Source organism: Ooceraea biroi, chromosome 1, assembly GCF_003672135.1.
Source record: "Ooceraea biroi isolate clonal line C1 chromosome 1, Obir_v5.4, whole genome shotgun sequence".
Taxonomy (NCBI): domain Eukaryota; kingdom Metazoa; phylum Arthropoda; class Insecta; order Hymenoptera; family Formicidae; genus Ooceraea; species Ooceraea biroi.
The window spans coordinates 15,486,088-15,499,219 of NC_039506.1; the positions used below are offsets into that span (position 1 = coordinate 15,486,088).

The following is a 13,132-nucleotide window of genomic DNA, read 5'->3' on the forward strand; positions in this document are numbered from 1 at the left end:
AATTTCTGTCGGAAGGAAGTTGGCTCGCTCGAAAAATGTCACTGCTCGAAGAAGAGTCGAGAGAAGCAATTTTTCATCCGATAGTTCGTCCGGCTCGGAATGCTGCTCGCGTGAAAATCCTATGCGGCGCCATGGCCGTCTCCCATAGAATCGTGTGCCGCCGCGAATCATTTGACTCTCGATCGTTAATTAATCCTGTCGACGCACTCTCCTAGTGCTCACTCAGCTCTACCGAAAATTATATAGCTGCTATACGTAACGAGGAATATGGTAAAGGAGAAAGATGGGCAGAGGCCAGGACCACCTTCGCGGGGATGACTTTAACGAGCAGGCGGTATCTTTGTGATCATTTGTTTTACTACGAGGCGGGGCCAAAACGATTTATCCCTGCCTGTACCAGTTAGAGAGCCGGTGCTATCTCGCTCCGATTCGTCGATCGTCGATTTCTTCGAGCGGACATGGATCTCGAACGTTGCCACGCTGGAAGAAATCGTCACTTTAAATCCCCCCCCCCCCCCGCGTTTCATTCATTCCACTTGAGTGTACTTGATTTCGCAAAATATTGTATTTTGAGGATTTCATGAAATCCTTTAAAGAATTTTATTAAGGGGGGAGCCTGCTTTAGAACGTTGAAAATAAGGTATAATTTTACGAATTTTTTTTGGAGAAACTATACAGCGGATCATTATAAAACTTTGATGCATTTATTAGTACATGTTTAAAGATAAAAACAATTATTTTTTTATTTGAATATATCGCCTGTAGAGGTCGTCCTGGAGGCATCTTAGTGCAGCCGGCATTGTAAATTGGTGAGCATTCTCCCGCCTCCAAATTTCATCCAAACTGAAAAATTGAAATATTTTCTCGTTATTTATGAATTCCCATCGTCGATGAACCTTTAATATTCATAAAAACATTAAGTTAAACAATTACTTTTGCATGAAAAAGTTCAACAACTTTGCCTAAAAATCGTACTTTTGTGTTCTAAGCTCCACCATTTTGGCACTTTTCAACTTTTTTCTTCTCTCTTTGGTTCATCGACGATGGGAATTCATAAATAACGAGAACACATTTCAATTTTTCAGTTTAGACGAAATTTGGAGGCAGGAGAATGCTCACCAATTTGCAATGCCGGTGACGCGGCTGCACTAAGATTTCTCCAGGACGACCTCTACAAGCGATATATTCAAATCAAAAAATAATTTTTTTATCTTTAAACATGTACTAATAAATGCATAAAAGTTTTATAATGATCCGCTGTATAGTTTCTCCAAAAACAATTCGTAAAATATACCTTATTTTTAGCGTTCTAAAGCAGGCTCCCCCCTTAAAGGAAATATAGGTGTTTATAAGACACTTTGTATATTCAAATTTCGGGTCTCTCTTTCTCTTGGATTCCCTTTATCCATCACGATATAATAAATAACAAAGTGCAATCGTGTAATTATCTATCTATTGATCGACCAGAAAATCCATACGGATATTTTTAGCGAAATTTAATCGCAAACCTTTATATTCATTGGTACTGTATAAATTTGTATTCTTGATACTTTATAAATTTAATTCTTAATATAAAATTTTGTGTTTGAACTTTGTTAAAACAATTGGCACGGACTTTTCAACCGAATATAACTCTTTCTTAACAACAAATAATAACTTCGATAGTTATAACAAATCTCTATGATTTCTGCATGATTTCAGCACACACATACACATACATAATTAGCGCAAATTTCTCATCATGGTATTGTGCCCCCACGATTGGCAGAAGTCACTTATCTTCCCTCTCCCCCGCTAATTGTCGTGCCAATTTTGTCCACGGTGCCGATCGTTCGTCTTGCTTTTGCCCTTTCCCTTGGCCAGTCCCTTCTGCTGCCCCATTGCGTCGATAAATAATCCTCCGTCAGACGTTCATTACGTCGTTAAGTTTCGGCTCGGACTTATATCTATCCTCCACCCCGACGAGCGAGTTCGACCGCAACAGTAACCCTCGAAATACCGTATGCTGCCGTGAGGAGACCCGATCGCGAATGCTCCGGTCAATCGAGCCTGTCGAAATCGACACGAGTACAGATTGAAGAGCGATTTAAAAAATTAAAACTTAATTTTAAAAATAAAGTTTTGCGTTTAAATTTTGCTAAAAAAATCAGCACGGGCTGTCCAATATTTTATAATTGTATCCTATTAAAGTCTGAGTTTATCATTAAAACTCTCACGTGATGGGGAGCAACAGTACCGCAAATATATATTCGACATTCCTTTTTGTGTTATTAGACAATTAGCGCTGCGGGGTCGATATCGCCACGTGAGTATTCAGCATTGCAACTCTGACTGTAAAGTCGGATATATAACGTGCCTGGGCTTTTCGATTGCTCGGCAAAAGTATTGCTCGCAGAAAAATTGAATGACAGGTGTTAGCGTACCTTTCGCAAGCCACGGCAAGCACAAACATGCAAACACAAACGCGCAAATGCATCGAGCAGTCACCGGCAATATAGTTGCAAAAGTATTCCGAGAAACGGCGGATTTCTCGCCACGGGCGATCCGCGCGAGTTGCATGCGCGGCGCGCAGAATAGAACAAAAGTAGGAATATCTTTGTTTATACCCGGCGGTTATAGAATGAATGGCGCATTAACTTATACCCTCGCCGGCTTGCGCAACGCGTTTACACCCCATTAATTTAAGAACCGACGAGTGGACGAGTGAACGCAGGCGAACGCAAACGCCATAGATACGCGATCGATATTATGTCCGCCTATAAATTTCGTCTCGCTTGCCGATTTCTATCCGGCCGTTGTTACAACGCGTTCGACTAATTATCCAATTATTCGTGGTCGCGAACGAAACCTTCTCCTGCACCCTTGATTTTTCCCTCACCTCCGTTCCGGATGTGATTTCTCCCCCGCGGACAAGATTTCGTTTTGCTTCCGCTCGTAGAAGTTGAAATCGTGCAATGTATTTGTTAATATATTTGTTTCATTGTATCTCATTTCTTTGATTTTTATCTAGTTTTCTATATTTTTTTATTTAATTTTCAAGCTAGATAAGAAGAAAGAGGTAGACAATGACTCCGTACCGATCTGTAGAATTAATACTCAATTTCTCAGAGATTTGTAATACATGGAAGCCTGAATACATAAAGTGAACATATTTTATTGTTATTAAAAACCGTCATTATCCTGCAAATATGGAACTGCGCAATATTTATAATATTCATATGTCTTGATGCATTTTTCGGATGTCGGTCACCGATGACCATCACGATAGTAGCGGTGTTAATGTTAAAAATCGTCGACATATCTTTTTTTGCAATTTACATTATATCTTCCGCAGTTTACAGATTGATTTCTTCAAGATAAATCCTTTTGATGCACGTTGAATTCCGTCACGTGCGGATCGCCTTTAAATGAATGCCATCCATTGCTGGTATCTGGAGGATGCTCCGTAATGGATTACACAAATTTATTGCGGATCACCCGCGGTGCGTTTATGTAACATATTACATCACTGTCACATTAGGCCGTAGATGCTAAAGCATATCGGTCGCGAAGAGAGCGGCTTCCTCGTCAACGTTAAGGAGGCAGGCAGTAAACTCTGGGCTGTAAAGTCGCGTAAACGCACGCGGATCTCTACAAAAGAGATGCGCGCGTGACGTTGAGAGCAGATTGCACGTTGCTGCAAATACGCAAACACCACGAGGCATATTTTATCCGTTATTTTGTGCGTTATTTAACCGCGCGTTTCGCGTTAAACCGGCTTGAAGATCGCGCGAGCGCGCGCCAAGCGGAACTCGTTCCGGCCATCAAACGCTGATCATCCGCGTAAAACTCGCTTTTACGGCTCGCTCATTTAGCGGCCAAGTGCCGAATTATCAAACTTTTAATTGTACGAATAAACTGTACGTGAAACGAGCGTCGGCTGCTCGCTCGCGGGGTGCGCCGCTCCTTTTCTGACGAGCGATTCGTTGGCCGATCTCGAATCGGTTTGAGTTCTTCTGTGTGAAGAAATCTTGAAGTCGAGGATGAGTCCGAAGAAGTTCTGAGGACGAGGACGAGTGCGAAGAAGTCTTGAGATCGGAAATCAAACGGAGAACTACTGAAGAATAATAGCTTCAGTTTCTAAGAGTAGCTTCAAGTGGACTTCAAATTCTTGATTTGCGAATCGATTTCGAAGAGATCCAGACACGAAGAGGATATGATAGACTTCATAAGAAAACAAAGCATAAATTGAAATAAGAATAAAGAATAATTTTTTATTTTACCGGAAAATATATTATTGTTGGGATTAGCAACATGCTTCGATTTTGTGGAACAGGAACAATCGGCGGAAGGATGACGGTCGCGCTTACGCAATCAGGAGGGTGCATAATTGGTCGATAAGGACGAGGGATCGCGGTGTTACGTCGATACTGAACATAAACGGCTTTATTAGCGGAAAAGTTAGCTGGATGAAAGAGAAAGAAGGCGAGAAAGAAGAAGCAAAAGAGACAGAGAGGCTCCTTCGTTTCGGATTATTTCCTGGCATTATTCGCCGAAGAAGACATCGGCCATGAAAAAGGGACAAGCAGATCCGGCGACAGCTGCTTCGCTATTAAAAGCGACTTAAACTCCAAACCCTTCCCCGGAACGCGAAGGTACCTTCCTGCCGCTCACCCCTCCTCGGCCGCTGCATCCCCTCAGTCCTCTCTCTATTTCTCATCCGCTCCCTTTCGCCGCCTCTCATTTCTCTCGCATCCCTCGTCCTCCATCTCCTCCCCCGCGATTACGCACAAACAAAGCGTAAAGCCACGCGTATACGCGCCTGCAACTTTTGCAAATAAGCGAATTGCTAAATGAGCCGTGAAGCCGCGTCCGGGGGACACGAAGAAGAAAGAAGAAGAAGCGGAAAGGGAGTGCACGAGGCACCGACAGAGGGGGGATTCTGGGGGGCTCTCCTCTTGGTCTTAGATTAGAATTTAGAGCCGACATCGTTCTCACTCCCTTCGCCCTTCATTCTCCTTTATTCTTGCGGAGAACCTCGCAAGGACTGGCGAACGACAGTGGAGAAGGTTTAAAAAAAAACAAAGGATGGCCGATTCGAAATATTAAACGCCAGATGAAAAATGGATCTCGAGTTAGGAAGAAACCGGCCTCCCCGCAATAATTCTCGCGACTCGCTTGAGATTAATTGAGAAATGCGTTTCCCTCGGCCGCGAATCATCTTCTTCTTTCTTCGTAAAGATGAATCGGCGACATTGAACATTTGAAGATAATATGTTGAAGAAACTGAACTTTGATCGTGATGAAAATCTCTGTAAAATCGTTACGTTTTCCAGTTTACAAAAAAATCATAGAATAGCATGCGACATACGTTTTAAAAATTATAACGTGGTTCTTGTTTTCAAGGAAGAAAGAATGAACGGCTTATTTGCGGAAATAAAATGCAGAAAAACATGTTTTCCGCGTAAATAATTGTGGCAGCGTAATGGCGGTTGAATAGTTGATAACACTTTGCGGATCCGCTCTGCGGCCGGCAAGATGGACGTCGTGGAAACCCGAAACGGTCTATTTGCATGGGACACGATTAATTAATACGCGATACCGGTAATTAAATAGATATCAACCCTCCCCGCGCGCGACGACGGCGCCCCATCTGCATAATCTCTATACAATAACGTCCGTGGAAAAAAGGAGTTTTATCCCTCCGACGATAAACTTTTTGCCACCCTCCCGCAGCCGACACCCGCTGCCCCGCTAATAAAGACATACAGGGTGACTCGCGGCTAACGCATTGTAGCAGCCAAACTTCCGCTTCCGCTGACAAAACGTAGAAACATTATTTCTGAAGCTCCTCATATAAAGCCATCCTTAAAGAATCATGTTTTAGAGAAATCATTTCGAAAGTCATTTGTGTGTATCTCTCAAATTTATTTCTAAACAATATTATCCTTCAGATTATTGAGAAACATTATTTTTCGTCTAATTTTGAAAATCAAATTTATATCTTGAAAGCCGGATTTTTTTTCTCAGTTTCTCAAAGAGATTGCAATTTTGGTCTCCGCACTTGATTATTCCAACATAAAGCAAACGCGTACGCGCGCGCACAATTAGTCATTCAATGATTATTTCTTCATCGATGCACCTGTGCACCTCTCTCTCTCTCTCTCTCTCTCTCTCTCTCTCTCTCTCTCTTTCTCTCTCTCTTGGATCGGTCGCCTCGCAATCCGAGACGCAATTTGAAGCGAAGCTTCAGCTTCGTCAGGACGGAGCCTCGCTCGTCGCGAGATGCGTTTCGAAGATCGATTGATAGTCGTCCGGCAACCAGGGCATCCAAGTGTCGTTAAAGTTGCTGGGAAAACCAGCCGGGTCGACAGGCGCGTTCGTCTGCTTCATGAGGACCGATTTATAGCCGTCAATGAACGCGCTCAATCTCTCGGCGACCTGCAAACGTAATGACGTCTTCTTAAAGCGCCTGCCCTATCCTTCCATCTCATCTGTCTCTTTCTCGGTCTGCCTATCTCTCTCTTACTTTCCGTCGGATGAAACGACATTTGCATGATAATTTACTCGACTCGTTTTTTTCCCGGCGATCGTAAAGTCACAGATAAATGCGGACGTACATTCTACCGGCTCGCGCGCGCACGTATAATTTAATAGCCGTCATTAGCTCAGTGTATTATTATTATTATGAGAGTGCTCGAGTGCAGCTCGCCAGCTGTAAACTCGGATCAGAAATTGTACAAAATGTCATCTCGTGCGTAATACCGTTTATCTTCGCGCGAGCAACTTTGATCTCGCTTTAAGTCTGTCCGAGATTTTATGTGAATAGTTCCGATTGATGTTGCCAATTAATATTCTTTTTTTTCATCTCTTCGACTTGTCTTTTGAGCTTTCTGGTGATACGCGTGATCGTGATCTCACCTCGGGATGCTGCGAGGATAAATCCGTCGTTTCGCAAGGATCCCTCTGGATGTCGAACAGGCAAGGGCGGTCTGCACAGTTGGGGAAATCCGTGAAATTGTTGCACGTCACTGTAGCTCTCGCTCGAAGCCTCATTATTTTATTCGCGTTTAACGCGAATGTCGAAACACTCGCGATGGCTGATGCGGTTGGCGACGTTAACACGCTCGTCACGTTGTATTCGGGATACGACGCATCGTTACCGGGATAACCGTAGTACTTCTGATACTTTGAATTGTCTGCAGAAAAGAAAATGAGATAAAGGAAAGAGTAAAAACAGGAATAACAAATCAAGAGAATAAAACCCAATATAATTTACTCTTTGTCCTCGCGCGCCACTTGTGTAACTTACTCGCGTTGTCTTGAGAGAAGCTACTCTTTAAGCAAGAAAGACGTAAAGAAGAAGATGAAGAAGAATTGATTCACAGATTAAGATTATGATAGATAATACGAAATATGTAGAAAATATAATTTTATAGTTCATAGAGATCTTATACATGATACGTATAATATAATTATAATAATAATGTACACATTATACCTGTATATGATAAATAATTCCTAAAAATATAAAGAAAGATTATAGCGACTCGGACCTTTGACGATTTTATAGCGTCCCATCAATGCCGCTTTGCTTTTGCGCTTTTCCTCGATATTCACGAGGAGGGATCTGCGCTTGCCGTCTTTCGCGCTCTTGATCGCGGGCCATTGATCGATACCATCAAGCTGTTTGAGATCTTTCGAGTCGCCGCCAGCCGCGGAGTATAAGGTCGGCAGCCAATCGGCGATATGAAATAATTGCGTGGAAACCCTCGACGGACGGTCGATCAAGGGTGAATAGACGCACGCCGCACCCCGAACGGCGCCTTCGAACAAGCTGAACTTCAACTGGAAAATAGGCACGCATCGCTTCAATTGATGTCAAGGTTTCCTTGAAATTATCAACAAGATAGTATAATAAAATATGAAGCATAAAAATATTTCTATGCAAAACTTGCGTATAAAATTGCAGCAACAATTAAAAAACGCTGAGTGATGTTTGATGGATGAAGCTATCTGATTCTTGATTTCTTCGAGATCTTGCAAGATGAGAGAGGAAAATGCGAAGCAGATGGAAGGAAAATCTAACAATTTCCATAGAATTAACAGCACTGACTCATACTTTTATATAATATTTATAACGTTATGTTAACGCGTAACATTTTCGCTTAGCTATATCGAGCTCAATTCTGCAAGAAATCGTGAAATCGTAAAATCCAGCGGAAGTGCGGATCTGCGTCTATACAAAGCTGCATTTACCCCTCTCAGCGGGTAATTGGATCCGTAATTCTTCAAATAACCCTCGGTCTGCGCTCCGTTGTCGGATAGGAAAACGATGATCGAGTTTTCCAACAGATTCGCTCTGCTCAAAGCAGTGACTACTCGACCGACCGACTTATCCAACGTGGCGACGACACCTGAAAATGAAGATTTATCGTGTCAAGCATCGCGAAGTCGAACCTGTTCAATTAATCCTTTCATCCTTGAATATATATTCCCATCTCCCTTTCGTCATTCGGGACGAAAGGATTAAACACACGAATTGCATCTGATGCGATCCCATTAAAGCGAAAATAAAGCAAATCTGAAAAACGGGTCTAGCACATCGAAGACCAACACAAAGAACCAAAAAAAGAATCATTCCTAAACTGGAACCGTTTAAAATGATTGAATCAGCACAAGCAAGCTAAAACGTTTTCTCCCAATCTGCTGTCATAAAATATTGCATGATGACGGTTGCAGCTTGCCATTTCACGCAAAATTGTCGCGATAGTCTTTAATTAAGGTGCTTCTAAACGACTTCTAGTCGGATAATGGAGCTGCATACTCGCGTATTTTCTTCTATTCACGTCCTGAATGTGAGCGAGGGTGGCGTTTGTCTCTTGCCAATCGCGCACTTCCATGACCTCCTCAGCATCGCTGGAGTGAGGCGCGAGATGCGCCAGTTGCAGATACAGAGGCTTCTCGGGATCGCGCGACGAGATGATGATCTCCGCCTCGCGGGTCACGAGGTCAGTCACGTACTCGTAGTTGTGCTCCACCGAGTGATTGTCAGCCGTGATCCGATGCAAATCGTAGCCGCGTTGTTTCTGCAAAGCATCTCTCGTGGTTCACTCGATCCGTGTGATCGTCCTCTTCCAACTGATCTACCCATGGCAGCGTCGTGCGAATAACGATCACAGCGATCAGATTGCGCATCAGAGATTGAGATCGCGATTTGAAGATTGCGAGTGGACCAGTCGAAGTGTAGCAACGTTTTCGTGATCAGAATTCCCATCTCCAAAGGGCAATCTCGATCTCTGATGTGTAGTCTGATACTGGCTGCACGCGTCTGAGCAACAGTCACGTTCTTTAGTTTCTATATTATTTTGTGGCTTATTATATTATATATATTTACTTTATTTATTTAAGATACATTAATTTTTTTTAAATATTTCATTATATTAAAGGTGTAACTTAACAGTCATAAAAACGAAATGGAACCTTTAGTGAAAATAATATTTATTTAATCTTGTATCTTTAATTAATCGACGAGCCGTTTCATGGATGACGATTATAGTCGGCGTTAGCAGCGAAGAGAATGAATGAAACTCGCCGCGCTCGACGAGCGAGATTTAACATTAATCTTGAACATTAAGCTTCATTAATCATTCTTAGAGAGACTATTCTAGGAGACTACTCTTCATTAAGACTTCAGTCAACTGTTAATTATCCGCGAAGTAATTATTCGGAAGAGATACGTTAATGTTCCATTCGTTCCAGCTAGATTGAGATTACGGGACAAAAATATTCGCTTTTTTTCGTTTCTCTTAGCTAACGATTATTTTTAATTTATTAATTACGCTTACACTTTCGTAAAGTGTGTGATTGAAATATTGGATGTAGCCGTTATAATACCCAAAGAAAGTGTCGAACCCCCGACGGGTGGGCCCGTAATTCCTCGTGTGGTACCCGACATGCCACTTCCCTACGAGATGAGTGGCGTACCCGAGTCTTCGCAAGTACCCTGGTAGAAAAGTATTGTTTAATGGTACACCGCGCGGCTCAGCTCCCCGCAAGGGGTAACCCTGCATACCTAAACATTGTAAATAATTTAATATTAATTTCAGATGCATCTAGCTATATTTCTCAAAGCACTCGTATAAGGGAGAAAAAAAACAACAAACAGATTTGCCAAACTGGACAAATATTTTAGCTGTATTGATAAATTTATTTGCTAATAAATGAACCTAAGAATTTTTCTAATGTAGTTTTTTTGCTGTCTTTTTATTTTCTATAACATGACCCCTGAAGATCTTTATTAACGTGTCCTTCGAAGGAATTTTAAATATTTTTTAATCGAAATCTTGTAATTGCAAGTTGCACTGAAAGATATGTTGATAAAGCACGAGTGGTTTGTTGAAAGTCTGTAAATAAGATTCGAGACGATGCAACGTCTGGCAAACAGCGCGGCAATTATCGTGTCGTAAAATACGTCAGCGCTTTTCGCGACGAGACGCGATTAATTACGTTAATTAAGCGAATCACCTGTTCTTATAGGATATCGCCCGGTGAGGAAGGCTGTTCTCGATGGCGTGCATATCGGCAGCACATAATGTCGGTTCAGTATCACACCATGATACGCGAGAGCGTCTATGTTCGGCGTAGGGATCTCATCGGCACCATGAAAACCGACGTCATTCCACCCCTTAATTATCGAGGCAGAAAAATATTTTTTTCTTCATAACTTGTCATGGACCAGGTGCTTCGTGTAAGACAGAAATCTGTCTGATTTATATTCTGGCGGTAACGTATAAATTTGCACGACTTGACTGGTTGCCTTGAGCTACATGCGCTATTTTATAAATAGTCATTAGGTATATAACGTTTCAAAATATATGCAAATTACAATAACTCGTTAGTCAACTTCAGATAGCGACTATCGTGCAAATTTGGCTAGCATGCAAGTTTTGTAGCGAACGCGAAGTTTAAGAGATCGTCTCGACTACGTGATCTATTCGCGAGTCAAACAAGAAATACTAATTCTTTGCAATATTAAATCTCTTTATTGTTTCTGAAATATCTTGTAAAATCGCTTTTTTAGATGCTTCTAAATGCAACAATTGCCGTCATTGAGGAAATCCAGAGAAGCAGGAAAATATATCTAACAGTGAGCAGTAACAGCAAAAAGTTAGCTGTCAATCACCTCGATGGCAGCAGAACATTTAAAAGTTTAAAAACAAAGCATACCCGAGTCGAAATTTTAGTTCTACATTGAACCTCGAATTCTTCATTTGATGCGTTATTCAGCGTCTATTTAGCTACTACTTTAACACTAAAATATGTCCGAAATTTCCTTTTTTGCCGCTAGAGCGTCAAAGCAGGTTACGATCAAGATTATAGCCGAATGTTGCAGGGTCAAAATAGCATCTTAATCTGTTTGTAGGAGTTTGCGTTTCAATGTAAGAGTTCTAGGTTCTATTTTCCTAAAAGTAGGTTCGTACGACTGCTAAAAGCATTAAAGTAGGCGCAAAATTTCGACTCGGGTATGCATTCAAAATCAAGCAATTACAACAAGTAAGATAAATAAAATAGTATCGTAATAATTAAAATGCGAACGAGTGAAGTCCATCTGGTCGATAAGCGATAATGACTCACAAGGTCGTCGGCGATAATTATGATGATGTTAGGGCGCGCGGGAGCACGCTTTTTCAGGCCGAAGTATATGCACACGACACTCAGCACTATCAGTACCAAGATGAGCACCAAGCTCACCAAGCGCATCTTTGTCTTTGATAACTGCACAAGATCTTGTCTCTGATCGATCGTCAGCTAGATCAGCGATCCGATCCACGTGACGTCACAGCGCGATAACGCGATGCAATGCCATGCTCGATCATTACGAGAAATATGAAAGTTCAGGCTCCAGTCAGTCTGAGATCAGATCAGGCCAATGCAAATGTGTCTCGTCTTCCTGAAGGCCAGTTTGAATATTCATCAATTATTCTGTACAAATAATTAGCCAAGATACGAAACATCGTTGGAATTGGTCAACGAGCAGCGTTATCGTTTAGCTATCTTCTTATCGTTTTGGCATATATTATTTCTGCGCTTCTATTGCCTGCTAATCTTGCGTTGTTATTGATAATAGAATAATTATTGGACGTTATCTTATTGTTTCAATGACACGTATATTATTTCTGCACTTCTACATATATATATATTACATATATAATATATAATAATATTTTCTGCTTGCTAATTCTGAAGTCTATTGACAGAATGTTGTCCAGAATATTAGCAGAATGTTAACAGAACTGTCTTTGGACGTCATCTTGTCGTTTCAGCAGCACGCACATGATTTCTGCACTTTCATCTCCTAATTTTGCACCTTCAACCTCAACAGAATAGTGGCAAGAGTTTTTGGGGACCGCGCGGTCTCACTTTGAGACCGATACTGCAAGGTGCGAGCGTATTGCTACATTTATAGAGTCTGTCATAGCGATAGTGTCCGGCCGTCTCTTATGGCCTCATTACGAGTGATAAACCGGGCGCTGCCTGTACCTACGGATTGTTCAAATTGATATCTTTCATTGCAGCAGTCGTACTACTACTACGTGAAACACTGTCGCGTTTTCGAGATATCTACTGAATTATTTCGATTTCCAGCTACATGTCATCACGTCGACTTGTACATTAACTTTTTACGTTGTCTAGTTGTTTAATATTAGAATGTCTTACACAGAAAAATTCTAATAATTTAAGTAGGAATGATTTTATTAATTATTTATAGAGATATTGAAGGAAAATAAAATAAAATAAAATATTGTTTGTGATACATATTAACGTAAAAAACCAAATTAGCATTATCACAATCTAAATAGTTCGCCTATCTAATCGGATAATCCAATTACATAGTAACAAGCGGATATATCCGATTGAATTGTATATTCGATGAAGAACATGATCGGACATATCCGATGAAGGTATCATTTATCGGAAAACAAAATTAACCATCGGAAACTTTATTTAATTGGTTCATCCGATGGAAATTTTTCTCAATGTATGTCGACACGTCGCGGGCACCGTTCAAGACATGTAAAATGTGTTGAATTTAACAGGAATTTTTGTACCGTGCAATATTAGGGGAATTTAGTATTACAGAAGAATCACG

At 41.3% G+C, this 13,132-nt stretch overlaps 2 protein-coding genes across 3 annotated transcripts in view; one reads left to right on the forward strand and one right to left on the reverse strand.

Annotated features, from left to right (window-relative positions):
- The window catches only part of LOC105283956 (EF-hand domain-containing family member C2), a 38,077-nt gene extending 26,965 nt beyond the window's left edge, over positions 1-11,112 (forward strand). The window contains exon 15 of the mRNA XM_011347108.2: positions 10,519-11,112. The gene's annotated coding sequence lies outside the window, so the exon portion shown is untranslated. The remainder of the gene's footprint in view (positions 1-10,518) is intronic.
- Positions 5,887-13,051, reverse strand: LOC105283954 (arylsulfatase B-like). 2 transcript variants are annotated; one of them, XM_011347104.3, is made up of 8 exons: positions 11,617-13,051; positions 10,507-10,666; positions 9,828-9,985; positions 8,807-9,068; positions 8,239-8,396; positions 7,536-7,827; positions 6,901-7,178; positions 5,887-6,420 (listed from the first exon to the last, which is right to left on the reverse strand). In XM_011347104.3, exons 1-8 carry the CDS (start codon positions 11,740-11,742, stop codon positions 6,238-6,240), a joined length of 1,617 nt encoding a protein of 538 aa, XP_011345406.1. In that variant the 5' UTR covers positions 11,743-13,051; the 3' UTR covers positions 5,887-6,237. The 2 variants fall into 2 exon arrangements, with proteins under 2 accessions (XP_011345406.1, XP_011345405.1); XM_011347103.3 differs by having other exon boundaries at positions 9,828-10,054.
- Positions 13,052-13,132: the final 81 nt, after the last annotated feature.

Excerpts from the sequence above, each read along its gene's own strand:
- LOC105283954 (XM_011347103.3), bottom strand. The coding sequence starts at position 11,742 with ATGCGCTTGGTGAGCTTGGTGCTCATCTTGGTACTGATAGTGCTGAGT. Across the intron at positions 9,069-9,827 it reads ATCACACACTTTACGAAAGT|AAACAACGCGGCTACGATTT; the intron begins GTAAGCGTAATT and ends GATGCTTTGCAG. Across the intron at positions 8,397-8,806 it reads GAATAGAAGAAAATACGCGA|GTGTCGTCGCCACGTTGGAT; the intron begins GTATGCAGCTCC and ends CTTCATTTTCAG.